At 40.7% G+C, this 25,294-nt stretch overlaps 1 protein-coding gene across 1 annotated transcript in view; it reads right to left on the reverse strand.

The window, feature by feature from the left end:
* Positions 1-212: 212 nt before the first annotated feature.
* The window catches only part of Kmt2c (lysine methyltransferase 2C), a 224,335-nt gene continuing 199,253 nt past the window's right edge, over positions 213-25,294 (reverse strand). Inside the window, exons 44-60 of the mRNA XM_041640535.1 lie at positions 24,893-25,105; positions 24,041-24,205; positions 22,535-22,676; positions 22,262-22,409; positions 20,344-20,522; positions 20,108-20,244; positions 19,080-19,329; positions 17,834-17,973; positions 17,321-17,428; positions 14,349-15,465; positions 13,419-13,555; positions 11,843-11,985; positions 11,412-11,580; positions 4,902-5,018; positions 4,500-4,573; positions 4,207-4,315; positions 213-2,165 (exon numbers count right to left, since the gene is read on the reverse strand). Coding sequence (XP_041496469.1) covers positions 2,073-2,165; positions 4,207-4,315; positions 4,500-4,573; positions 4,902-5,018; positions 11,412-11,580; positions 11,843-11,985; positions 13,419-13,555; positions 14,349-15,465; positions 17,321-17,428; positions 17,834-17,973; positions 19,080-19,329; positions 20,108-20,244; positions 20,344-20,522; positions 22,262-22,409; positions 22,535-22,676; positions 24,041-24,205; positions 24,893-25,105 — 3,441 coding nt within the window. The 3' untranslated portion in view covers positions 213-2,072. The remainder of the gene's footprint in view (positions 2,166-4,206; positions 4,316-4,499; positions 4,574-4,901; positions 5,019-11,411; positions 11,581-11,842; positions 11,986-13,418; positions 13,556-14,348; positions 15,466-17,320; positions 17,429-17,833; positions 17,974-19,079; positions 19,330-20,107; positions 20,245-20,343; positions 20,523-22,261; positions 22,410-22,534; positions 22,677-24,040; positions 24,206-24,892; positions 25,106-25,294) is intronic.

The raw sequence follows: 25,294 nt of genomic DNA on the forward strand, positions 1-25,294 counted from the left end.
TAGGTGGCCTAGCAGCAGACACACCTGTAGTCCTGACTTCTCAGGAGACTGAGGAGAGGAAGGCGAGAAGGCTGCTTGAGCATGGGCAGCACACTGAGACTTCCACATCCAGGGAGCATGGCTAAATCTACACCTGAACATCTAGACTCCAGTAATTCTGGCAGACACCACGCAGAACCAAACATGACCACAGTTCACGAAGCAGATTCTATAGATGTAAAATATTTTATTTGTAAATGGTGATCTTCTAAATCTGTGTCCACAAATTCCAAAACCCATAACACTCTGTATACTTCAAAAAATTCAATTTTTTGCCAACATTAGATACTATTATACAGAACAGAAAACAACAAAAACCCGGTAGGACAAATACTGGTAGGATGTCAGAATATTGTACAAGAGAAGAAAAATATTCAAGAAACAAATTTCATACAGCTATTTATCAAGAGAAAAATATATACAATTGATTTATTCTGTAAGATAAAAATACATCATGCCATATACATTACAAGCTGAGAGCTGTGTCACTGAATGCACTCACAGCTCACAGTCCACTCGAATTGTGCACACAAAAACTTCATTTTATACTTAGCTTGTGAAGTGTCAGTACCAGAATTTTAAGTACAAAATAAAAAGCTAACCTGGTTCAAATGCTGATTAAGTTTCTACAAGCAAACACAAAACAGTGTGTTTTTTATTAAAGAAATGTAAACAAACAGTTCATACAAACACATTTTAAAATTACATCTTCGAAAAACCCTATTGCCGGAGTCCTGCAGCTGGGAGCATCATCACGTCTCTTTCACTCTCTCTCTTTTTTTTTCTTTTTAAATTTTTATGTTAAATAGAAGGCTAAGGAGTTGGGTTAGGTCCCTGCTACATGACTCTTATGATTACATAATTCTGTGTGGTCGGAAACAAAGTTCTAATCAAAACTATTTTTGCTGAAGAAAAAAATTCAGCCTCCATTTGGGTGTGTGTTTAAGCCGTTATTCACAGTTATCACAAATTGTAAGCACAAAAAAACCTGACTGAAGAAGTAGGGATGCAACAATATAATAGGAAACATTAGTTTAAATCACCAGCAGCTATAAAAGTTGTAGTTGTAGCACACGCGCTGCTCTGTCAGAAGTTAGGTGTAGAAAACAAGCACTAAGAGACAGTTTCCAAAAAGCCCAGAGACACCAGGGCAAAATTTTGGTTATTACATAATTATAATGGCATATTTAATAACACAAAATTATATTGTAACATCCCTACCACGGTTATAAGCACCCGAGCTGCTGCAGCGCCTGGTAGCATTTGGTCAATAACTATTTTATACTGTTTTTCTCAAAATATTTACATATTTGTACAAAGTAACAGGGTTTGTTAGTTCTGCAGGTAACAGCAGCAGCTTGGCTTTCTTCTAACTTTTATTTAAAAATAGCTTCATTCACTTATTCAATAATAAATACAAAAAGTTTCTCTTATTTTACAGAAATCAAAAACTACAATAAACTGACTCATGGAATCAAGTATTCAAATGTATTTAGTGCAAGTTATTATCCCTTAGCTCTATCCCTAAGGAAGTCATCTCAGTACATTCCTTGATCAGTGGTGTCCACTTAGTTAAACTCAGGGCCTGCCCCTGTCAGTAAGGCGTGGCCAGCACTCTGGACAGCCCCCTTCGCTGGTGATTTCAGTCTTACATTCATAGGAAGGCCCCCAGCCTGGGGCAGGGCAGCCACCGGCTCTTTGCCCCAGTAAAAGTTTCTCCTTAGTGAGACTAACAAAACAAAAACAAAACAAAACCCACCCACAGGGAAACAAAAGGAGGGAAAGAAAGAAAAAGAAAAAAAAGTGCTGGACCATTCTGTGACTCTGCTGACCTCAGTGCACAGCAAGGCAGCCTCAGCTGGCTCCCTCCGTGCTGTGCTTCCTTCAGACAAAGGCCGAGGAACCAGAGCTTCCAGAAGCTGTTTTTCAAAAAGTCAGAAAACAAAAATATCTTTCTGTCTGTAAAATCCAATGAAGTGTTGAGTCGCCTCTTCCTAGGGACGAGCCGCCCGCTGAGATAGCAAGGAATGCATTCAGTTCATCCACTTCCGGCAATTCACCGCTCCACAGTGACATGGAATCTTGTGCTGGTCATCTTCAAAGTCAAACTTATAATCATAGCAGAGCTGCCCATGGCAAAGACACAGTGTGAGACAGGGTAGTACCCCACTTCCAACTCTCTCGTATTTTAAAACCAGCAAGAAAACAAACATAAGCCAAAACTGGGTCTGTTGAGGTCCCATGCAACCTTGCGGGAGGATGGGGTGAGGTGGTGAACCACAAAAGGACGTGGTAAGTACCATACATTAATAGGAAGTAGATCTGCGGGAAGGTAATGTGGATACTGTTTCTATGTCTTCTGGTGTTCTCTCCACCACTTTTGGAAAGATGAGGACTAACACTCCCTCAAATCCTAGAAGGCTACCCTGGTTTGGTCAGAGATGATCTTGCCCTTGCCAATATCATGGCCTTTTCCTTCTCTTCATGTGGATGGAAGCTATATCTACTCAAAGGCCCTACAGACTTATTAGCTTACTAGAATTTGGCATCATGGAGAGCTGGAACATTGCAGATTTGCCATAAAAATGTTCTAGAGCTATATCCAATCCCCTTTATTGTCTTATACCAACATCTGCACCTGGTCTAACATCTTTGTGATTTTAACAGTTTAGAATGTCCACCATCACAAACCTATCTTCAGATAGTGTCTAAAACCTACCAACACTTCATGTCTCACCAATTAAAGCACTAATTGAGCACTTTCTTTTAACCTTGTAATGACAAAGTCAATGCCATCTTTTCCACAGTGGAACATGATGGAGTTCAGGGTACACTGAATCTGTTTTGCCAACCATGGCCGCTTGTATTTGGCTCAAGATAAACTAGTGTTCCCCTCAGAGAAAGTTGTTCTGGATCAACATTCAAGGCTATAGAATTCTTACTCAAATTCCAGACCAACCAAATGGATGGGAAGCAATAAGAATCCCACCAAATAAGCTTTACATCCTTGCCCCCTCTACCTCATAAAACCAAAAAGCCAAGTGAGGGGCAAGACACAGTAAATGTCTTGGGTCTTGCCTAACTCAGACATCAGACAGCTATGTGGAAGACTACATAAGAAGGAAGAAAACTGTGCCCACAGAGCAGCTGTGCTTCGAAAAGAAGCCACTATCTTTTCTTAGGTGTTTGTTGAGTTCTTCCCCGCTATGGAATTAAACAATATATCTCCATTTTACAGAAAACAGGCTTGGCAAAGCTAGAGGGTGTGTGCAAAATGATACAAACAGGAGAGTCACAAGGGTGGGCTCTGTGGGGCCTATCCTGGAGTGATGAGACCTGGGGTCCTGGCACCAGGATATTCTTACACATCTGTTACTGTGAATGGTGAGCTTTAACCTCACTTCATAAGCATGTTCTTAATTTTAAAAGCACATTCTAAAAGGACCAAGTAAATAGGTATGATCTCAAGCTCTGCCCACAGAAGACTGGGGCTTTGTCACAGTGAACACACCCAGGCTTCCCAACACTGCAGTCTTCCCAAGAGCTTGCCATGGGCATCAATTCCAGACTTAGGGCACTTGATTCAAGGTGCTGATGCCACGTGAAAGAGTTGGGAAATGTAAAGTGGGCAATTAGGAATAACAGCAACCTTAGGTGAAAAGCTAGTCCAAAGTCACCTCTTTGAGATACTAGAAACTAATGTCAAGTCTTACATGAAACATTTTAAAAACAGAAAACACAAAACACCCACATATATGATGTGAAATTTCCTAAGTGTGCACATAGGAGCACGTGGCTCTCCGAACTTGTGTCTGCAACCCTTCCAATAATACATCATGTGAGTTATCAAGTTTGTGCAACTGCCAAAGGTGGCAATTCCATGTCTTACATGTCCAATCAGTGGCAGGCATCATCTTGAGAGGGGCTTGTCAGACTGCCCAGATTAAAGGACAAAGGATGATCCGAAGACGTGTGTGGTACTGTGTGGTAGGTTTCATGTGGCTTTAAGAACTACCGCATGAAAGAAGCCGGCATTTGAATGTTTGAAGTGAGATGAACAGATGGCAAAACTTTCTAAGAATAATGTGCTAGAAACCCCAGGTCCATGAACTGCTTGCTACATCCTGGAACAGACATCAGGCAGATTCCCTCTCGGCCACCCCTTACCTCTTCTCCTTTCTGGATTCTTCTGTTGGAGCTGATGATAATCTTATGTCCTCTCTCAAAGGTCACTACTTCAGCCACACAGTTAGGGGCGCATGAATGGTTAATATATCTGCAAGACAAATCAGAAAACTGAACACAACAGCAATAAGAGCATTCCCCTCTAAAAGAAACTAATGACATTTCTATTGATGTTTTAACAAAGCAAGTACGAAGATTCCAGTCCACTGCACAGCCAGAGTGGGGACACTTCTACACAAGCAAAGTCTTCTGGACCAATGGCGGTCCTGCCTCACCTTGCAGGCCCTCCTGTGAGTGTAGCATCAATCACGTGGTCATTGTCCATGCGGAACATGTACACACCTCGGTTCTAAAGAGAAGGCAGGCAATCATCATTGTGATCTGAAGCTCCTTCACTTCAACTCATAGTCTGTGCTGACCAGACTCCCTGGTCATTCCTGTGGACCCTACCAAACACAGCTGATGCATTGCTGGTGGGTCAGTGTGAACATCAGAAGGGGTTTTGTAAAGCTGGGGGTATTAGTCTACATATGGGCAAGTAACACCAACTACGAACGATGATGGTGAAGGCAAGAGACAAGAGCCATGTAAGAGTCTACAGCTATGGCTTCTGCTCACAGCTCAACACACATGGCTGTGTTCGTCAGATGTCTGATTGTGGTCAGTTTATATAGTACCTGGGACTCATAAAGCTTCTCTTTCCTGTTGGCAACTTCATTTCGAATAATCGTTCCAATGTACTCAATGACCATGGTGTGTTTTTCAATGTCTCTAGCAGCATACAGGCCCAGTCCCTAAATGGAAGGAAAAAAAGAATTGTACACATTCAATATACTCGACAGACCTTTATTTTCATAAAAAAGTACTGCCCTTGGAGTCTTATCAAAAGCCATATTTAAGATTTCATCTACATTCAAGTGAGGGCTACTGACTGTATTGTTTTCTGAAATTTAAAACTCTGACAATCCTGCTCCTTTCAACTTTACATTATTACATTGTTTTTGTATCCTTTTTCACACTGTCCTCAGGCATGGATTATTGCAATGCTAGTGGAAGCAGATTAGCTATCTTTGAATGACTGACTAAGCTCCCACAGAAGGATAACTTAAGACACCCCTCTGTTCTGCCTTTCACTCTAGAAGGCCACAACAGAAAGGACCTCACTAGAAGTGAGGCATTGTCATTCCCACCACCAATACAGTAAGCCAGGTAAACTATAGTTGATAAGCTGCCCATGTGTAGCATCCTACACCAGCAATGCCAAATGGATTAAGACAATGTCTGTAAATGCTACTGTGAACTGGAGTTCCCACTAGGCTTGCTAAGTTATCATCAGTCAGGTAAGCTAGTGCCTTCTATATGAAGTTAGCCCAAACTCCATAGAGTAATACATTTGATAGAACAGGAAAGCGGGACAGTGGTGGCACACATCTTTAACCCCAGCATTCAGGAGGCAGAGGCAGGCGAATCTCTGTGAGTTCGAGGCCAGCCCAGTATACAGAACTAGTTCAAGGATAGCTAGGGCTGTTACACAAACCCTGTCTTGAAAAAAACAAAAACGAAACAAAACAAAAACAGGAAGTAGAAGAACTATAAGGGATTATGAACACTACAAAGTAGTTTCAGATTTGACTCTCAGTTTCCTAGAAACAATGGAATAAGGCAAAACAGAAAACATTACTTTGCTCTAATTACCATGAAAGGTGGAGAAATGTACAGGATATAGCCCCCTAAACTCACTACTGGGGTTTGAACCTAGGGCTTCACATATGCTAGGAAAGTGCTAACACACATTCCCAGATCTTTATACATGTTTTCAAACGGGATCTCACTAAGCAACTTTTGGTCCTCCTGCCTTAGCCTCTGAGTGGCTGAGAAAATCTGAACTGCCTAACACACTGGTGCCTTATTTGGCAGCTTATACTGTCTAGGATGTGTCTGGTAAATCCTGTAATGCAGTCTTAGACGGGGTAGCAAATAAAGTTGTGGGAAAATATCATACTCAAAAAAGTAAGTAAATAAATACAATGTTCATAGGTAATCTGCATTTTCTTGCCCTAATTTGAACTTGTGCTTTCGATTCTGACCAGGGAAGAAACTGGGGAAGAGAAATCGTGACACTCAAGTCCTGCTCATGGATTCTGAAGGAGTTGGCAGTCAACAGATGTCTTCCTGTCACAGACTCATCTTTAAAAAAGAAAACAACTTAAGCAGTTTGAATTGTTCCAGGTGTGACTCAGATGTGAACCAGAATATAGAAAGAATGTCAGTGCAGATCAGTATTGTTTTCATCAGCATAAGCAAGTAGTCCAAACTGAGGCCTATTCTGAAAAACCTAAGGTACAATAATAGCAATGGTTGCAAGATCAAATTTAGCACAGCAGGTTATATACTAAATGGCATTACTATAGCAGGCTGTACAATGAAAGGAAGTAAACAACTGAAGTTTTTGTAAGGATAAAAAACTAGAATACAACCAATGGTATGTGTACAATAATGATATGCTTGTCTATATAAAAAAAAACCTTTATAAGAAAAAGCAATACTAGAGTTTCTGGTGGGTATAAGATATTTCAAATAGGAAAACACCTAACCCTGCAAGCTAGTACAAACCTAAAGGGACAAAGGTCATGAAACACATAATTCTCAAAAGGCAGGACTACAGGGTGATGATTCAGTTGCCATGAGTGAGGCAGAGAAAACTCAAGGGTCTGCAATTCCCAGGACCCCAGGAATTCAGAGAAGATCAGATTAAGTAGGCACAGGCTGTCCTATGCGTCATCACACAACAACAGGGGCCAAGGGTTCTGAGCCTGAGAGAGACACAATTGCCTGGCACCAGGACTTCGAGTCAGATGAAGAGAAGACTGCTTGAGAAAGGAAGCCTCACATGCAGGGGAATAGTCAGAGGCGGATAACCCCTTAAGAGACCAATTGTTGGTACTGAATGGAACACAATGCCATCAGTGAACGAAAAAGCAGATTTGTTGCAGGAAGAAGAGAGTGGATCCATTGAGGGTGGAACAGGAGGGTAGATCCCAGCGTGAAGTGATTACCTTTCAGTGGGCCCTAAGCAAACATGCCACAAGCAACAGAGTTAGTGTAAAGAGGCTTATTGGGGGAGGGGGAAGCGAAGAGTGAAAGGGATCTGATACCTCCTTCCAACTACTGGATTACTGTTCCAAAGGTCCCGTAAAATACTGGGATAATAGAGTGCTTGGAAGCAGCCATTTGGATTGTTATCTAAAGGGTACTGAGTAGACCACGTCTGACTGCAAAGGTGGGCACAGTTCCCATGACTGAGGCAGAGAAATAAGATTCAAGAGTTTGCAATTCCTAGCATCCCAGGAAATCAGAGAGGATCACACTAAGTAAGCACAGGCTGTCCTGTGCACATCACACAAAGAACAAGAGCCAAGGGCTCCGAGCCTGAGAGAGCCGTGGTTGCCTGGTACCAGGACTTGATGAGGCCAAAAGGCAAGAAACCACACTAGAGAGATGAGTCCCCCACTCATGGGAAATGGCCACAGGTAGAAAATAGGGGGCTCACCAATCATGCTGGTGTTGGAGGGGCTAGTTAGTTGGACAAGTGAGGCTGTCGTATGTGGACTGGGTTACAGGGATCTGGTGCACCTCAAAATGTTGGTAGGCAGTAACTGGGGACCTCGGCTTGGGTATCTGGGAGCCACTCTAGGTTCAAGTCTCTTGCCAACCCTAAGGTGGCTCCCTTAACTAAGAACCGTGCTTCCGTGCTCCCCCATCCAACCTTCCTTCATCCCAATCCTCCCCCTTTCCCAAGCTCCCCCCCATTCTCCCCCTCTCCCCCCTCTCTCCCCATCTCCCCTTACCCCCATCCCACCCCACCCCCAAGATCTCAATTTTCTCCCCGGCAATTTTGTCTACTTCCCATAGCCAAGAGGACAACTATATGTTTTTCCTTTGGTTCACCTTCTTACTTAGCTTCTTTGGGATCATCAAGTGTAGACTCCGTGACCCTTGTTTATGGCTAGAAACCAATTATGAGTGAGTACATCCCATGTTCATCTTTTTGGCTCTGGGATACCTCACTCAGGATAGTGTTTTCTATTTCCATCCATTTGCATGCAAAATTCGAGAAGTCATTGTTTTTTACCGCAGCATAGTACTCTAATGTGTAGATATTCCACACTTTCTTCATCCATTCTTCCATTGAAGGGCATCTAGGTTGTTTCCAGGTTCTGGCTATTACAAATAATACTGCTATGAACATAGTTGAACAAATGCTCTTGTCATGTGATAGGGCATCTCTTGGGTATATTCCCAGGAGTGGTATTGCTGGGTCCAGGGGTAAGTTGATCCCGAATTTCCTGAGAAACCGAAACACCGATTTCCAAAGTGGTTGCACAAGATTGCATTCCCACCAGCAATGGATGAGTGTTCCCCTTCCTCCACAGCCTCTCCAGCAAAGGCTATCATTGGAGTTTTTTATTTTAGCCATTCTGACAGGTGTAAGATGATATCTCAAAGCAGCTGAGGATGGGGAACCTGAAATGACCCTATCCTAGAGCAATAATGACGAATATCTTGCATATCATCATAGAACCTTCATCTGGTGATGGATGGAGACAGAGACCCACACTGGAGCACTGGACTGAGCTCCCAAGGTCCCGATGAGGAGCAGAAGGAGGGAGAACATGAGCAAAGAAGTCGGGACCACGAGGGGAGCACCCACCCACTGAGACAGTGGAGCTGATCTATTGGGAGCTCACCAAGGCCAGCTGGACTGTGACTGAAAAAGCATGGGATAAAACTGGACTCTCTGAGCATGGCCAACAATGAGGGCTGATGAGAAGCCAAGGACAATGGCACGGGGTTTTGAACCTACGTAATGTGCTGGCTTTGTGGGCGCCTAGCCAGTTTGGATGTTCACCTTCCTAGAAATGCACGGAGGGGGGAGGACCTAGGACTTACCACAGGGCAGGGAAATCTGACTGCTCTTTGGGCTGGAGAGGGAGGGGGAGAGGAGTGGGGGGAGGGGGAGAAGGGTGGGAGGAGGGGGAGGGAAATGGGAGGCTGGGAGGAGGAGGAAATTTGTTTTTTTTTTTCTCTTTTCTCAATAAAAAAAAAGTTAAAAAAAAAATGTTGGTAGGCAGGAGGAAGCACCAGGAGAGCTTTCCTGGTCAGGAAACCAATGTTGTAATTTATTTTAAAATGCCAAGAAGAAAAGTCATGCCATGCCCACCGGGCTCACATGAGAGGTTTATTGAAAGAGGAGAGAAAAGGGGCAGAACGAGTCCCTGGGGACTAGAGTCAGAAGACAGAAAGAGGAAGAAAGAGAGACGAGAGGTGGGAAAGACCCACCTTTTAAGATACCTACCACTATCGCCATTGCCACCAGAGAAGTGAGAAAAGAAATGAGAGAAAGTCAAAACTCTCAAAGATGCCTCAGGTTCTACCAACAAAGATGACTTAGTGGATAAAAGTGCTTATTGCAAAAGCCAGACAACTTAAGTTCAATCACTGAAGCTCGTGTAAAGGTGGAAGGAGAGAACCAATTCTCAGAGTTGTCCTCTGACCTATACATGTACACCATGGCATATGAACACCGTCATGCATGTCCACAGAAAGAAAGAAAATTTAAAAAACGATTTAGGTTATATGACTTGAAGACACAGTTAAGATCCTATTAAAGACATTCTTGAGGAATGGGAACAGGCACAGAATGAACAATATCTATCTAAAATGCAAATGAGAAAAGCAACTGAAAGCAGCAGAGACCGTACTGCATGTCCACATAATCTCAAAGAGGGTCATAGCAGAGAGTTTATTTCATAAAGAATATGAAACAAGACTTCAAACAAAATAATGATGAGTGCAAAGAGCTCTTAGCCGGTTGTTAAAACTATTTTATAAGAAAGATCAGCTAATAAAGTAAAGAACACTTCGGAAGAGGAAAACAAGGAAACCAGAATCAGAACTAGAAAAAAAATAACCCATGAAGAAGGCAGATGCTTATCTAAGTCATGAGACTGGCTGCGCCCCTCCAGAGTCTCTGGGGTGGGCAGACCCCTAGTCTCAGTTTCAGAACTCCTGGCTGATGTTACATGTCTCAGGAGCTGACCAACAATGGTTTCTGGGTACAACCAGAAAAAGCATTGGTCAGGAACACAGAAGGATGCTCAGACTGAAGGTCAAAGCACTCTAGACTGAAAGGAATCATCAAGAGAAGAAAGTGATAAAGAGGGCCTGATGCTAGGCACATTTGCAAAATGTCTAAGAACAAGAAGATAATAGAAACTACCAGTAAGGAGCAAAGAGCTTGCACTAAACTTGTAAGAATCTCTACTGCACACAGAAACGAAAGAGGCTGGAACTTGGAGGAAGATGGGGTGAGTTAACAGGATTTTATGGAAGCATGGATCTGAGGATACAAATCAACTTAGGAACTGATAGATACTATTAAAAATGTAAAGAGCTTGGGGACTGTAGAAATTTACAAAGTAGGAGCTTTATAATTCCATTCTGGGACAAGTGAGATGTTGATTAGACATGTCAGTTTTAAGATCATAACTCAGCAGGTGAGGACTACAAGTTTAATTTTAAATGCTTACATTTAGATACCCCACTGTCTACCAGGAATGTGCAACGATTTCATGACAGGAAGTGCTTAAAAGATATGACTTTCAAAGCTGCAAGGTCACACGGAAGTATTTATTGAGTTTTTTATTTGTTTAAGACAGAGTCATCTTGGAACTTGTGATCTTCCTGGCTCTGCCTTTCAAGTGCTGGTATTTATTTTTACTTTTCAAAGGTTTGTAAACAGCTCTACTGAGCTGTTTAAAACTCAGTTTGTGTGTAAAATCCTGTTTTCTCCACAGTCTTTAATGAGATATAAAGAGGTAAAGTCCCAAGGAATACTTTCTACTTGAGGTGGTCCAGCACTATGTTCTAAGGCTACAACCATAGTCCTCATGTTGAAAACTCACAAGGTTAAAAAAGAAAAAGAAAAAGAAAACTGACTAGGTAGAATACAACTCTTAAAGTCCAGAGCTGGGATTAGTATACACAAGGACCTGGGTTCAAATCACAGAACCACAAAAACAAAAAGCAAAACAACCCCCGACCCTGCCAAAAAAAAAAAAAAAAAAAAAAAAACCAAAAACAAAAACAAAAAACCAACAAACCAACCAAAACAAAACATTTCTCACCTGGATCCTAGACCGGGCCAGATATACATTAGATTTCCATTCAGTCTTCATTCTCCGGTATTGTGATGACTTGGAGTGGACAAACTGCTTACTGTAGGGTGCGTTCAGCTCTCCAGTGACTGTGCTCTGAAATGACTTTGAGGTGCTGGTGCTATTCAGGGTATGAGGCCTACAGATGATGATGTGCCAACAGGAAAATAAAAAGACAACTGAAGACCCCTCTGAATACAGTGTGAAAGCCAAGCCAATTAAAAGTCTTACTGAAACACACAGAAAGCTGCCTAGCAGAGACACAGTGCATCTTCTGAAGTTATTAGGCACATACACAGCCAGAGACAGCAGGGTTTGTAAGCAGCAGACAAATTAAGCACAAAACCCACTAAGGTGCCTAGAAACCCTGGGCTGTACTATGTGAAGATGAAACAAGATACCTTAACACAAACCTCTTGACATGGGCGCTCATTTTAGGTTCAGAACGAGCACAACCTGTGGGGTTAACAGCAAGGGGTAGCTCCATGAGAGGATTTCGGCCATACCGGAAGGTGTAGTTTTCACATGCTTCAACCCCAGGTAGCTTAAAAAAAAATACACAAAAAGGTAACTCATCTGGCCAAGGATATAATCTACAGCTGGCCAAAGATGACCCAGAGTGAAAACAATTTAGAAATGTTTTCTTCCCCATCTGTGAACTATTTACTATGATGAACCTGCACTCATAACTATTTGAATAATGTATAAATTCCAAAGTAAAACTTGCTAAGTCCAAACCACCTTTCCTTGAGGAGAGGATAAATTCCCAGAACCAATACACCAACCAAAGCCTTCCTACATGTGAATTAGGGTCTGATGTTCCAGTTTGCAATCAGGAAGCAGTGGTCACAACCTAGTGAATGTTACTTGTCTGGATGCTGGAGGTCACCTATGCGGTTTAGTTTCTGGATCACTTCTCACTTTTGTCAAATGTGATCATAATATGAGGTGTCACTCACTGTTCTAGCAGTATTGGTGGGAAATGAAGGTTTACTAAAAAAGTAGCTGATACGTCCAAAGGTGGTCTTTCTTTTTCCTTTTTTTTTTTTTAAAAAATAACTTATTCTATTTATTCCTGTCTGTATTTATGGAGGAGAGGAGCGGGGGGGGAGGGGCTGTGGGAGACAGACAGACAGATAGAGAGTGCAAGCGTATGTATATACACAAGTGCCATGGTGAACCTCTGGAAGACAGAGGGCAAACTGTGGGAAGCTGGTTCTTTCCCTCCACCATATAAGTCTTGGGGGTTGACTTACAGTTGTCAGGCTTAGTGGCAGTGCCTTTACCCACTGGGCCATCTCACTGGCTTGGTCTTATTTTCTACAACACTTTCCCATCTATCTGTCTGTCTGTCCATCCGTTTGTCCATCCAACCATTTATTCATTCATTTCTTTATCAGTTCTGAGAGTACCACCTAGGCCCTAAGACAATCAAGGCCAGCACTACTGAACTAAAACCTTTATTTTCTTTTACTTTCTTAATTAAAACTCTTGAGATAGGGTCTCACTAGGTTACTCAGGCTAATCTTAAACTTATACGTCTACTTGAACATCCTAAGTATCTGCAATTATAGGCCTTCACCATCAGGCCTGGCTCTGAAATACATTTCTCAACTATTACATAGATTCATTGCCAAATACACCTACAATTCAGAGAAGACACTAGTCAGTGCTGCTGTAACCTACTGCTCTCTGGGACCACCCGCCCCTTGGACAAGAGCAGGAGAATGTCAAGAAAACTTATGAAAAGGGGGAAAATATTCTGCAAAACACTACAACTTCATCAGACCAAGGATACCTCTTCAACCATGTGAATAAACAGGACGTGATGACATGAACTACTCCTCTGAGAGAGCTAAGGTCTCCAATTAACCACCCACACCCATTTCCTCATGAGAATGGGTCAGTCCTGGAAAGTAGGAAATCTCCAAGGGGAACACTGAGCATGCTGGATCAGGCTGTGACTAGGACACTTACTGATTCTGCTATCCGTGCCACTGCAGAGACAGTCAAGCCAAACAAGTCCTCTCCTCTCAGATACGCAGGGAAAAGCTGCAGCATTTCAGAGTTCTTCCTCACACATGCCACAGGCTCCAAAATTTTATCCCAAACATCTATATATGAACAAAAAATAATTTTTATGATGTATTTCCTTTTAGCTAAACAAAGAGAAAAACTGAACACTGTTCAAACCCAAGAGAGGGTGAAGAAGAGTCTTTCATAAAGACCTGCTAGTTTTCAAATAAACCTGTTGGCCAGCAATGTAACAAACATGTTGGTTAAATGTCAGCAACTTAAAGACTCACTGAAATCTGGGGGGAAATTATGCCACCTTAGGACATCAAACAGTAAACATGAAAGAATTCAGTGAATTCAACTGGATATGTAACAAAGAAAACAGTTAAAAGTGACTAATTCCATTAGTAATGGCTACAGATAGGCATTCTCTCAGATTAAAACACAAAACTGAAAGTTTCTTTGGAAATATCTTTAGACTGTGTCATATTTTTAAAACCATGAAAACATTTTAAAAGCAACTACTTAGTACTTTTTACATCAATAAAAATGAAAAGATAAACATGCCCAAGAGTACAAAATCAAGTTTCTAATTCCCAGTTCTAAATCTGAAGCTGAGATAAGATAATATCTTAACAATCCTTTAGATAATATGGTCTCTGCTTTCTAGTAATTGACCCTGAGAGGGGCTCTAAGGTAAAATGATAGGCAGGTCTTACCAACTCTTCTGTTCAAACCTGTATAAACTTTAAAGCAAAGAACAAGGTGTTGTAATACAAAGAGGCTAAGATTTGCATTGATAAAAAAATTCTCATGAAATTATCATGGAAAAAACAAACACTTGACATGAAACATTCATTTGTCTTATAACAGCAAACAAGTAGATCTTACCTTTAGGCGATGAATCACTTAAGACCAGGTCTTCATGGCCTTGCTCTACAATCTTGATGACAAATACTGGCCGCCCATCTTTCTCCTCAATGGAGCACAGGTAGCGGCAGCGCCGGTTGGCATAGCGTGTGCTCCAATATAACCGGCTGGCTTCATATCCCACTGGGAAGAGTGCTTTAGGAGAGTGGAATGCTTGCATCTGTTGTGGAAGCAGCTGACCAATGGTGTGGAAGATGAGGCTTCCAACACGAAAGGTATGGTCCCGTTCTCCCCGCTGCACAATGCTAGCAATCTGTCGCACCTCATCACGTTGTACATAGACCCTCCTGAAGACAGCAAAGTAACTCAACTCTTGCTCGTGGATTCCCTTTGGTTTGTGCATGGGGCAAAGCATTGTTTTGTCCTTAAAAAACATGCATTGTGCTTTAATGGCGCAAGTAAAATGATAAATGTTGGTGCATCGAAATCTGTGACATCCACTGGTGGCACCTGTCTTATGACAGAAGACACATTTCATTTGTAGTCCTCTCCTCAGAGCTAGCTCGACATTTATTAAGGCACCAGCCTGTGTCTCATAGACCTCTGTGGACCACAGAGCACAATTCAAGTGGACCCACAGGTCCAAGTCAAGGTTGAGCAGCCTTGCTGGTCCATCTGTTAGCCCATCACCTTCTTCATGACAAAAGCAACACTTTCGATAGTCTTTGGGCACAGGATCAGGTTTAAGAGAAGTGCCCAATTTCCTTAGAAACTCATCAATTTCATCCTCACAAGGTGGTTTAAAGGTCCCCTTGGGAATGACAATGTGAATACTCCACTTCTTCCACTTCATTCCTCTCCACTTTTTATTTAGTGGTCTACAATCTTCAAGCCCACCATGAACAGTCCTCAGCCGAGGCTTTAACTTGACTGTCACCTTGAGCTCATCAGGTTTAGACTCTACTTTGGCTGCTTCAAAGGCTGGAGGGAAGGTTATGGGAGATGATGGAGGAGGGGAAGCTTTTTCCTGGAACTGAGGGAGACAGTGTACATCCAAAGTGGAGATGTTGTTGCTGTAATGGTGAAATGCTTTGGAAGGCTCCTTCATAGGGGACTGTGGCAGTGGAGGAAGGCATTCCTGGGCAGCAAAAAGAAACCATGAGAAAAAGGAAGGATTCACATGTCCTCAAAGCAATTCTAGCGAGAAGTTTAATAGTATATGACTTAAGGCATAGAGGTGAGTGAATTTTTAGGTATAACAAGTAGACCGGAGGATGGTTATTTAGGGATATCAGAAAACGAAGAAGGTAAGGGGCAAAGGGGATCCCTGTGACTTTCCTACAAAGTCATAATTTAGAGAATGTTCTGCTCTTGAACTTTCTTGGGACATCCCCCTTCCTAACTGTAACAAAACAAAAAACCATTTTTTTTTTAGAACTAATTCAATTTAAACAACAGATCAATGTTTTTAAGAACGTGGCAGCATCACCTAGAAAGAATTCATCTCATTAATTTTTTTTTTTTGTCTGTTAATCTTGGACTTAATCTACTAGTGTGAAAGAACAGAATTGAAAGGAGAACCCTGCTGGTGAGTAAATAACTTGGATTCTCTGAGTCCCTCAGCTGAGACTAGCTGCTCAAGGAGTCGGGCTATGTGAAAAGCTCCAGTACCTCTCAGGTATGGGTAGCCCATCAGAATCTGAACAGTAAAGCCTTATGTTCTCCTCTGGTTACATCCTGATCCTAAGAGGTACCTCATATTAAATACATGGGCCACTCCAGGTATCCACTTAAGAAGCTACATGATAAAAACCCACTCCTACTCCCTAGGAATAAAATTTTAATTAAAAGCCTAAATTTATTTGTCAGTTTGGATTATATTGTACTAGGGATTAATACATGTCAAAAAGTAGTGTTTTTTGAATACTCTTTTGTAAGAGTCACATTAATAAAATTATCTTGAAGCTGTAATGAGTGGCAGTATTACTTTACAGGATTTTTTTTCATCCAAAATACATCATTTGAACAACTACATTGTTAAATATACAGAGCAGCTGAATATGCACAAAATGGTTTCTAGTACAATGCAAGGCTAGACAAATTTTTTAGAAGCCCTACTGATCAATAAAATAAAAGTATCAATCTTTAGTAAAATGTTTGTAATTAGTATAATGCAACATTCTAGTACCAATGCTCTATTGAATTCTACACTCTTAAAATGTAGTTGAGTTAGGGGATGGAGAAAGATCAACAGTTAAGAGCACTAGCTAGAGTTCTAGAGTTCAGTTCTTAGCACCCACACGGTGGCTTATGACTCACTGGTTGTTATTCAGCTCCAAGAGGGCCAATGTCCTCTTCTGGCCTCCAGAGGCACCATACACATGACATACATACACATTCACACTACATATTTATACATGTATATAAAACTGAATATAAGAAAAATACAGACGAATTTTTTTCATAAAAGCATAATTAATCTGTATATGGTGGCACAAACTTGTAATCCCTGTAACTCTAAAGGCTGAGACAGAAGGGTGACTGAGAGTTGAAGGCCACCTTGAGCTACACAAAAATACTCTTTCTCAAAATAAAAGTAAGATAGATGGGCAGACAAGCAAGGGTCCCAGGCAGGAGGCCAAGGCAGGAGGATTATGAGTGCAAGGCAGCTCAGTTAGACCCACCTCAACAATCAAAAATTAAAAGAGGAGCAGGAAATAACTTAATGGTAAAGTAAGTAATGGCTAGTAAGTATTGGGCCCTAAATTCAACCCTCAATACCACTAAATAAATGAGTGTTAAGATGTAATTTGCACCTTCCCACTTTTTGTCGAATAGGTTATATAACAGGGAAAAAATATAGTTGAAGACTATTTCAGGCTTATCTGTCAACTCAATCAGTATCTGATTAGGATTATCCACAAGAGCTCTCTGAAGAAGGGACATGTAACTCATGAGGCAGAAATCCCTCTTTAATACTTTGCTTACTTTACCTTGTTTTCTGGGTTTTTTGCTTGTGCAGTTGATGAATAAAGAATAAAGCAGTTATTACTACAAAAGACAATATCCTTTTCCATCCTTTTGGTGTTCTCTCGGGAACCCTGAAAAACAAAGAGACATATGTGGGACCTCAATAAAACATGTTAATGAAACCAGTACCCCCAAGGACTGCTAGTTTTCATATGATATTCAAAAGTGAGTGTCTTCTACCTTCCAATTGTGATGGCACTGACCCAACATTCACTGTCCGGCAGCCATTGGTCTAGAGAGACCAATGTCTTTAAAAAAACAACAACAAAAATAGAAACTACGCTGTTAAAATCTCACTGCATTTAAAAAATGTGTTCCTCAACAATGAACAATTTAACAGTATGTTGTAGCTATTTGGTTTGAAGCTGAACACACCTAATATGGATATTGTGTCCCATAAAGCACTTTGTTCTGTTACAGGAGTCACTGCCAACAGCATGGAAGTAGGGTAGGTCATTAGAAGAAAAGTAAAGTACCTTGTTCACAAAGGTCAGATCTTTGAAAGACTTCCGCACACCACTACCAAGAATAACCACTTTGCAGTGACAACACCACTGAGGTCGGAGTGATGCACTTTCTGCTATACCATGACTGGAATCTTTATATCCAGAAAGACCTACAGGCAATGGACTTTTGTTAGCAATTAAAACAGACCAAAGATACAAGTATTACACAGTATAAAATTAAACTATAACAATCAATTACAACATTGATTACTGACTTACTTTATATTATGCTTTAATGAAAATCTTCTAAGTTATGGTGACCAGGCATCTAATATTTGACACTAAAGTAGAAATAAAGGAAAACACCCACTCCCAAATAACTGGGAAAGGAAGCTAGCATGAAAGAATCAAACAAAAGCAAAGCACTAAGATCCTCAAATGTGTACAGGGCATCAACAGAGACTAGACCCACTTCTTGACAGGTAAGGTGATACTGCAAGTTCTGTGGGAGATAAAGAGCAATGGGTACAAATGACTTATATGACTTACAGCATCAGAGGGGAATAAGAACCAAGGTATATTTTGAGTAAGGATGAGGGATCAGAAGAGCAAGTCTACATATACAGAGTGCATCTCCTATGATAAGAGGTGAAGGTCAAGGCAGAAAATGGAAGGAGAAATAAGCAGCCAGTAGATAAGATGGCAAAGAGTCCAAAACTTTAACACAGGTGACTTTCAAAAAGAGTTCAAAGATGAGACAAGAGAAGAAACCAGATTCTAGAAAAAGTTCAAGGCAGACAAAATACTACAAGGAATCTGGGGGATGAGGAGGTAGTGAGAAACAGGGCTGGCACACAAGATGTCAGTGAGCTAGAAAAAGCAACTTCATGGCAGGCCTGAAGAAGATGAACTAGTTCTCAGCTATGGGGACCTAGGCATCCCTGTGGAAAGAAGGAGGCCCTGCAGAGGACATATAAAGGCTAACTGAGGAAGTGACAGCAACAGCAGCAGAACAGAACAGACAAACAAAATTCTATCTATGGCCTCATCTGCAGTCAGGGCTACAGACAGTTTTGAGGCCAGCCTGATGCCATAGGCCAGAACACAGAAATTCACATACTGTCACAGAAAACAACAGCCAGAGAAGGTTAACTTATCAAAAATTACACACCAACACATTGCTTATTATTTGTTAAAAATTAAATCAAAATTTCGAAAAGAGTAGGCTTTTTAACTAAGAATGGATTTGGAGTTAACAAAAAGCTCACTAGCTCACCATTGCTTGTTGGAGGAAATGGTACATTAGGCTGCTTCAGCCGGTAAGAGCTTGCTAATCTGGGAGGATTTGCAGATCCTGGTGGAGGCCCACGAAGAAGCAAATGCTGTCGATACTCCAAACCTGGGTTTACTCTGTGGCTACTGACCAAACCCATGGATGGAACATCTGGAGCATTACTAACCTCATAGCTGTTAGGAATTCTCACGTGAAGAAGGTCGGAAAACGCAGCCACAACACTGCTAATGTTCTGAAACAAAATTTAAACACTGTGTTACTCACCTAGAAGAAAAGTGAATTACTGAGAAATTAATACTTAGGATAATTCTATCTTCAGGATTATATACAGTATAAAAAACCCCAACTACTCTTATTTAAACTTAAATTATTTCATAAACTAATATACAAAAAAAGCTTTCATAAAAAGTAATCTTCAGGGTTCCAACTAACATTGGGATTTATAAACAGTAAGTGATTCTAGCTACCTTAGTATCTGAAAAGCCCCTCATGGTACTTATGGGAAAACTCCTATCTAGCTCTGGAAAAAAGTCCACAACAGTTTTGCAACAACCAAACATCATGAATTTTAAGTCTGACCTTCAACAAAATGTCGCTATGAAACTTCGAGTTTTTAAAACAAGTCCTTGATAGATAAGTAAGTGCTGTCGGCCATCAGCTGCCTGGAGAAAGTTTCTAGTGGTTTTATAGACTTGACTATTGACTATGGTTTTTCAATGGTGAACTTTTACAACATGTAAAGTTGTGGAAAGGCTTCTTTCTAGAATTCTCTAAAACACACACCCTTTTACAAGAGTACATGAACTCTCAGCTCCTATTTTTATACCTTGGCTTAGTTCTCAGATAAACCTCTTAATAGTACTAAAGAGCAGCCTGGATATCTGAAGTGACTCTCCACCCTACCCGTATCTTTTGTTTTGCTACCCCAAATTCTGTTTCATTGTGGGTCACTAACAGAGCTTTAACAACAGGACACACTCCACAGCATAAGATGTGATGCCATCTTTTACCTCAGCAGCTGTAGGATGCAGAGTGATTGCTACAGATATAAGACCAGATCTGGGACCATTTGGGGATGAACCAAAAGGTGAAGTAAAAAATAAAGTGCCTGACTCAGTTTTGATGTCATTTCTTCTTGATTCTGAACCTAAAAGGGGTGGGGGAGAAAAGAGTAGTCATAGCTTCCAAAGTCAAAATATTTATAATAGTAACTTGATAGACTAAATTAATAAAGCCAATCTCTTACTTTTCCCAGAAATGCTTGGAAGAATTGGAATGATGGGGGATGGCACTGGTTCCGGAGGCTCTTCCTTCACCAATGACAGATCTGGGTACCTGTTCACCTCCATACCAACCACACTCTCAGGAGAAGATGAAGGAACAAAACTGTCAGGAGTGTCCCGTTCACCATAGTGATCCTGTATCCTGAAAGAGGAGCACACAGATCCCTATGTACAATTTCACTGGGGTTTCTCACCAATCCCACAAGTACCACAGGAAGGATACTCTCAGCAATTGCAAAATCATAGCAGCAACTAGATCAGTTATTACTCTGCTAAGAAAACAGTAAATAAGTTTACTACAAAACAGTACAAATGTCTATTCCTTTGACAAAGCTTAAGATGGAAGTTAAAGGCCTGCTAGAAGGAGAAGTTCAGACTACAGCACAGCATGGGAAACTGACACCTTGGCCAAAAAAAAAAAAAAGTCACTGAGACTAAGAGACAGGCAGGGGTTGTAAGATAGATCTTTACTGTTGTATAGAGTGGCAAGATGAGAGAAAACAGTTAACTGTGGTGCTGTAGACACTTAATTTTATTAAATAATAAAATGGTGGGGACGGGAGAGAGCAGACTCCCTTTTCTCAACCAAGGTTCTTTTTGGTTTAACAGAAAGATGGTGAGGCTTAAAGCTAAGACTATGGAATGTTGCCATGAATCTTCTATCTTTCATTTCTTCTACTCATACTTAAAAAGACATGTAGAGGGCTACTGGGCAGTCATATAAAATCCAGGGAATAAACAGACATTGTGTTAGATCACCAAATACATACTCCCGAGTATGATTCTTTCCCAAGGCTGGAAAGAATTTCACTGTACTGATACAGCTGGGAATTCTTAGCTGTGAGGTAAAAGAGAAAGGAAACATGGATTCCAAACCCCAACAAGTGACACTTCCAGTGGTTACAGAAAAAATTTCTATCCTGTTGATGTGTCCAGTGACAAGTTTTCTCAATAAAGTAAGACACTGACATCTCAGAACACAGAGCTCCATCAGATTTTCCACAAAGAGATAAGTCTAAAGAAGTTCATACAGACTCTTAACTACCTGGGGAGTAAAATTATCTACTAAGCGAAGCTGATTCCCCAGGAAGATTAATAGAGGCAAAAGAACTAATACAAATTGATGATGAGCTTCCTGTATCAGAGACACATTCTTTTCCATGATAGCACTCTGGTATCTATGATGGTGGATCTCTAATTTTAGATATCTACAAGTATCAATAAATCCAACAAATCCCACAAGCAGCTTGGAAAAGAAAACTTTGAAATACTTGGTATGGAGGTTTTCTCATAACTTTAATGTTTATTTAATTATCATGGTGTATAATGCTTAAGTTATGAAAACATTAAAATGCACAAACTAATTACACTTTAACAGTAATGATGCCTTGGGCAGTTTCTATTGAAGAGTACTTTATACTTCAAAAGTTTTTATATACTATATAGTATATTTATATATACTATACATACTCTATACTATATAGAGCACATATTATATACTATATAATAGTGCAAATAGTATATGCCATATATTGTACATATAATATACATAGTAATATATATACTATGTAGTATACTATATACTACTCCTAAACACATTATGCTAAGCACATATTTTAAAAGGAGCAACTAATTTTTAAAAGTAGCTTCTAAGGCTGAGAAATGATTCAGTGGTTAAAAGTATTGGCTGCTCTTCCAGAGGATCCAGGTTTAATTCCCAGTGTGCAGTGTGCTTATAATCTGAAACTCTAGTTCCAGGAATCTGGTGCCCTATTTTGGCCTCAGTGGAAACCAGGTATACATGTAGTACTCAGACATACATGCAGGCAACAGACGCACGCGCGCGCGCGCGCACACACACACACACACACCAGCGTCTACCTTAATTCTTCATGATTATTATGAGGTGGTGTTGGAAGTGAGGCAGGAACATCCACTGTCTTCGGACCTTGAGCAATAGCTCGAGCCAGCAAGTCATCCTGAGGTCTGAAAGGCACCTGAAATGGCTTCGGTCCTAAAGTTCTGGCAACTGGAAAAGCAAACAAATAGAACCAAAGTATGTAGGGCAAAGCTGATGGAACTGTATAGTTCTGTGGACATTTTGATATACACAGCTTTCAAAAGAAGATTCTTCAGCGGTGTAAGTTATCATACCTTCATGGCTCACCAACACGCCAGCTTTTCCAGCAAGTTCTTCAGTCGTTGCAAAACCATTTGCCATCTTCTGGCAAGCCATGGGAGGTGGTGTAGGAGGAAGAGAGGCAGGGGGTGTTGGAGGATTACTTAAATTATTCTGCTGCAGGAGACCAAAAAATTTTAAATTATATGCTACTGAGCAAATATGCATTGACCTTGCTAAAATCTAATTCTGTGAATTTTTAGCACAAGGAAGCAAGACTATATGAAACATAATTCAGAGGCATTTCCATTTCCAAATGCACAAAAATAAACACACACACACACACACACACACACACACACAGAGCCATGAGGTTATCAGAATGGGATGTTGTTATCCAATTGCCTACTTGGCCCAGCTTGAGCATTCAGCTTTGAAATGAAGAACCCAATTTTTGTTACACTTAATTTTATTTTATGTAACTTTTCTTAAGTTTCATGATTACAACAACCGATGAAAAGCAGCTTTAAAATTGAATAAGTTGCAAAAAAGCAGTTACATATTCCTTTACTCAACTTTCATTAAAATATATCCTACTTCTATAGAAATGTAGAGTTTGTCATCTTTAACCTATAATTGCAATTTACATTTCAGATGAGAACCTGGATTATCCAAGATCTCTAAAAGAAGTAAAAAGAGAAAAAAATTACTAAAGATACCAAATATACTAAGAAATACAACTGATTTTCAGTTATCTCTCTCAGCCTTCCATTTTGTCACCAATTTGTCATAGAGTCTTGGTCTCCGCAAGGAGTGCTGGCGTCACCCTGTAATAACTACACATAATAGTGCAGTGCACGGGGAGACTGAGAGAAGCATCACTGAAGAGCAGCCTGCACTGAGGAGTTCTAACTGAAGACCAGGCCATAAGGACAGCAAAGGGAGCAGAGAGACAGTTGTCTTAATAACAGAAGAAAAGCCACCAGGAAAACAAACACTCTCACAGACATCTCAAAATAATTGCTTTGTTTAAGTCAGATGCGAAGTAAAGTGATCTTATAATGCAATCATAAAAATATTTAAGAAGTAATATTAACTTGATTGATTTTATGCTATTTTGGTAACCTAAGAATTAGTGCATAATTTCAATTAGCACCTAAGGTATTTGATGAAATATATTAAAACTTTTAAAATTCATTTTCCAAGGTAAAAATCTAACGATACCCTTTATTCCAACTATGTACCGTCAATTTGATTCATTTTAAGAGTTAACAAAGGTTACAAGGAAGGAAAAACATGTTTCCTCAACATGGAAAGATACAATGGATATTTTCCATCATTTGTATTCTTATGTCTATGAAATTTCAAGTATACATATTAGAAACACGTAGCCAGATACACCTTGAATCTTCTAGCTGACCCTAACTTTCAGTGAAACTTGGGAGACTTCATGTAAACTAGATGCAAAACTAAGCCACACTCCTCAGTAGTGGGAAGCTCTCCAGCGTGAAGCAAGGCGGCACCCTGGCAAAGAAACATACCTTGTAGATCAACTGAGAATAGTAGTCTGAGACCCCTTCAAGGGCGGCACTGCCAAAAGTTCCTAGAAGTCGAGTCCCACTATTAAATTGGCCACTGCCATAAGGAAGAAAGTGCGCAAAGTTCACTCCAATGATCGGTTCCATTAGAGGGAGCAGAGAGAGCTGCTATTAAAAAACACATTTAAAAGTAATGTACATGATTAACAAACATGGAAGTGTTTGGGGGTTTCCTAAGACCTGAAGTCAAATAAGGATTGTGAAAAATAAGACTTAAAAATTTCAAGATTCAAAACACTGGGAACTACAGAATCTCTGGGATATATGCCAAATAAGTTTTATTCCCATCTGTTAAAGAGATGCCAACATGCTCCTTATCTTTGTTCAGTAAGAACCAGGCCATGAACTGAGGCCAGGCACCGTCAATGGGAATGGGGGTTGGGGGAGGTGTGAGGTGTGTCCCCTCCCCACATTTGTAAAACCACAAAGGTATAACAAGCAGAGTTTAAATGAGAGTCCATGGCTGCATTTCTTTGGGTCCAGAGTCACAAGAAATGGGGAAACAACGCTTCCTAGTGTTGAGGCTGCTCCTTTTGAACATACATAAATCTTGACCATCATCTACCAATCCATCTACTGGAATATAAATCTCAAGTGCCAATAAGATAAAGTGCAGGTTTGCTAGCAAACAAGGTTTATTAGTTTCCTTTCCAGATGCCCTTTATCCCTGAGCTCTCTATTTTAATTAGGAACTAACTGCAATTGTAATTAAGTGAAAGCCTCCGTTTCATAGGGCTGAAAAAGCACTTGCTCTCTCCCCTCCTGGAAGTGGCAAGGGCTGTTCTGACAGCTCACCTGTTTCAAGTGGGTGAAGGAGTCAGAGCTGGAATACACAGCCTGCTTTTCCTCTTCATCCTTCTTCCTTTTCTTTGAGCGAGGTGCTGCTTTCTCCCCAGTCCTCTGAGTCCGTTTACTTCGCTGTTTCTTGGTTTCACTTCCTCCATCTGATTTTGGCAACTGGTTGTTGCCACCTCCAAAACCACCTTGCATTTGAGCCCCCAAAGTTTGCTAATGTAATTGGAAAGGTTAAGAAGTAAGTAACTACCCACATGTTTGATTCTTAGTTCATGCTAGACCAGCTCCATCCTGTGACTCACATTTCTAACATGGCATCACATGTTAAGAAGGGAAGTTACACAGTGAGGTTTTCTGAAATAATACCTTCTGCATTCAGGTATATTAAAATATGAAAAATAG

Source organism: Microtus oregoni, unplaced genomic scaffold (assembly GCF_018167655.1).
Source record: "Microtus oregoni isolate MIOR12 unplaced genomic scaffold, Mior012 000064F_ref0000363, whole genome shotgun sequence".
Classification (NCBI taxonomy): Eukaryota; Metazoa; Chordata; class Mammalia; order Rodentia; family Cricetidae; genus Microtus; species Microtus oregoni.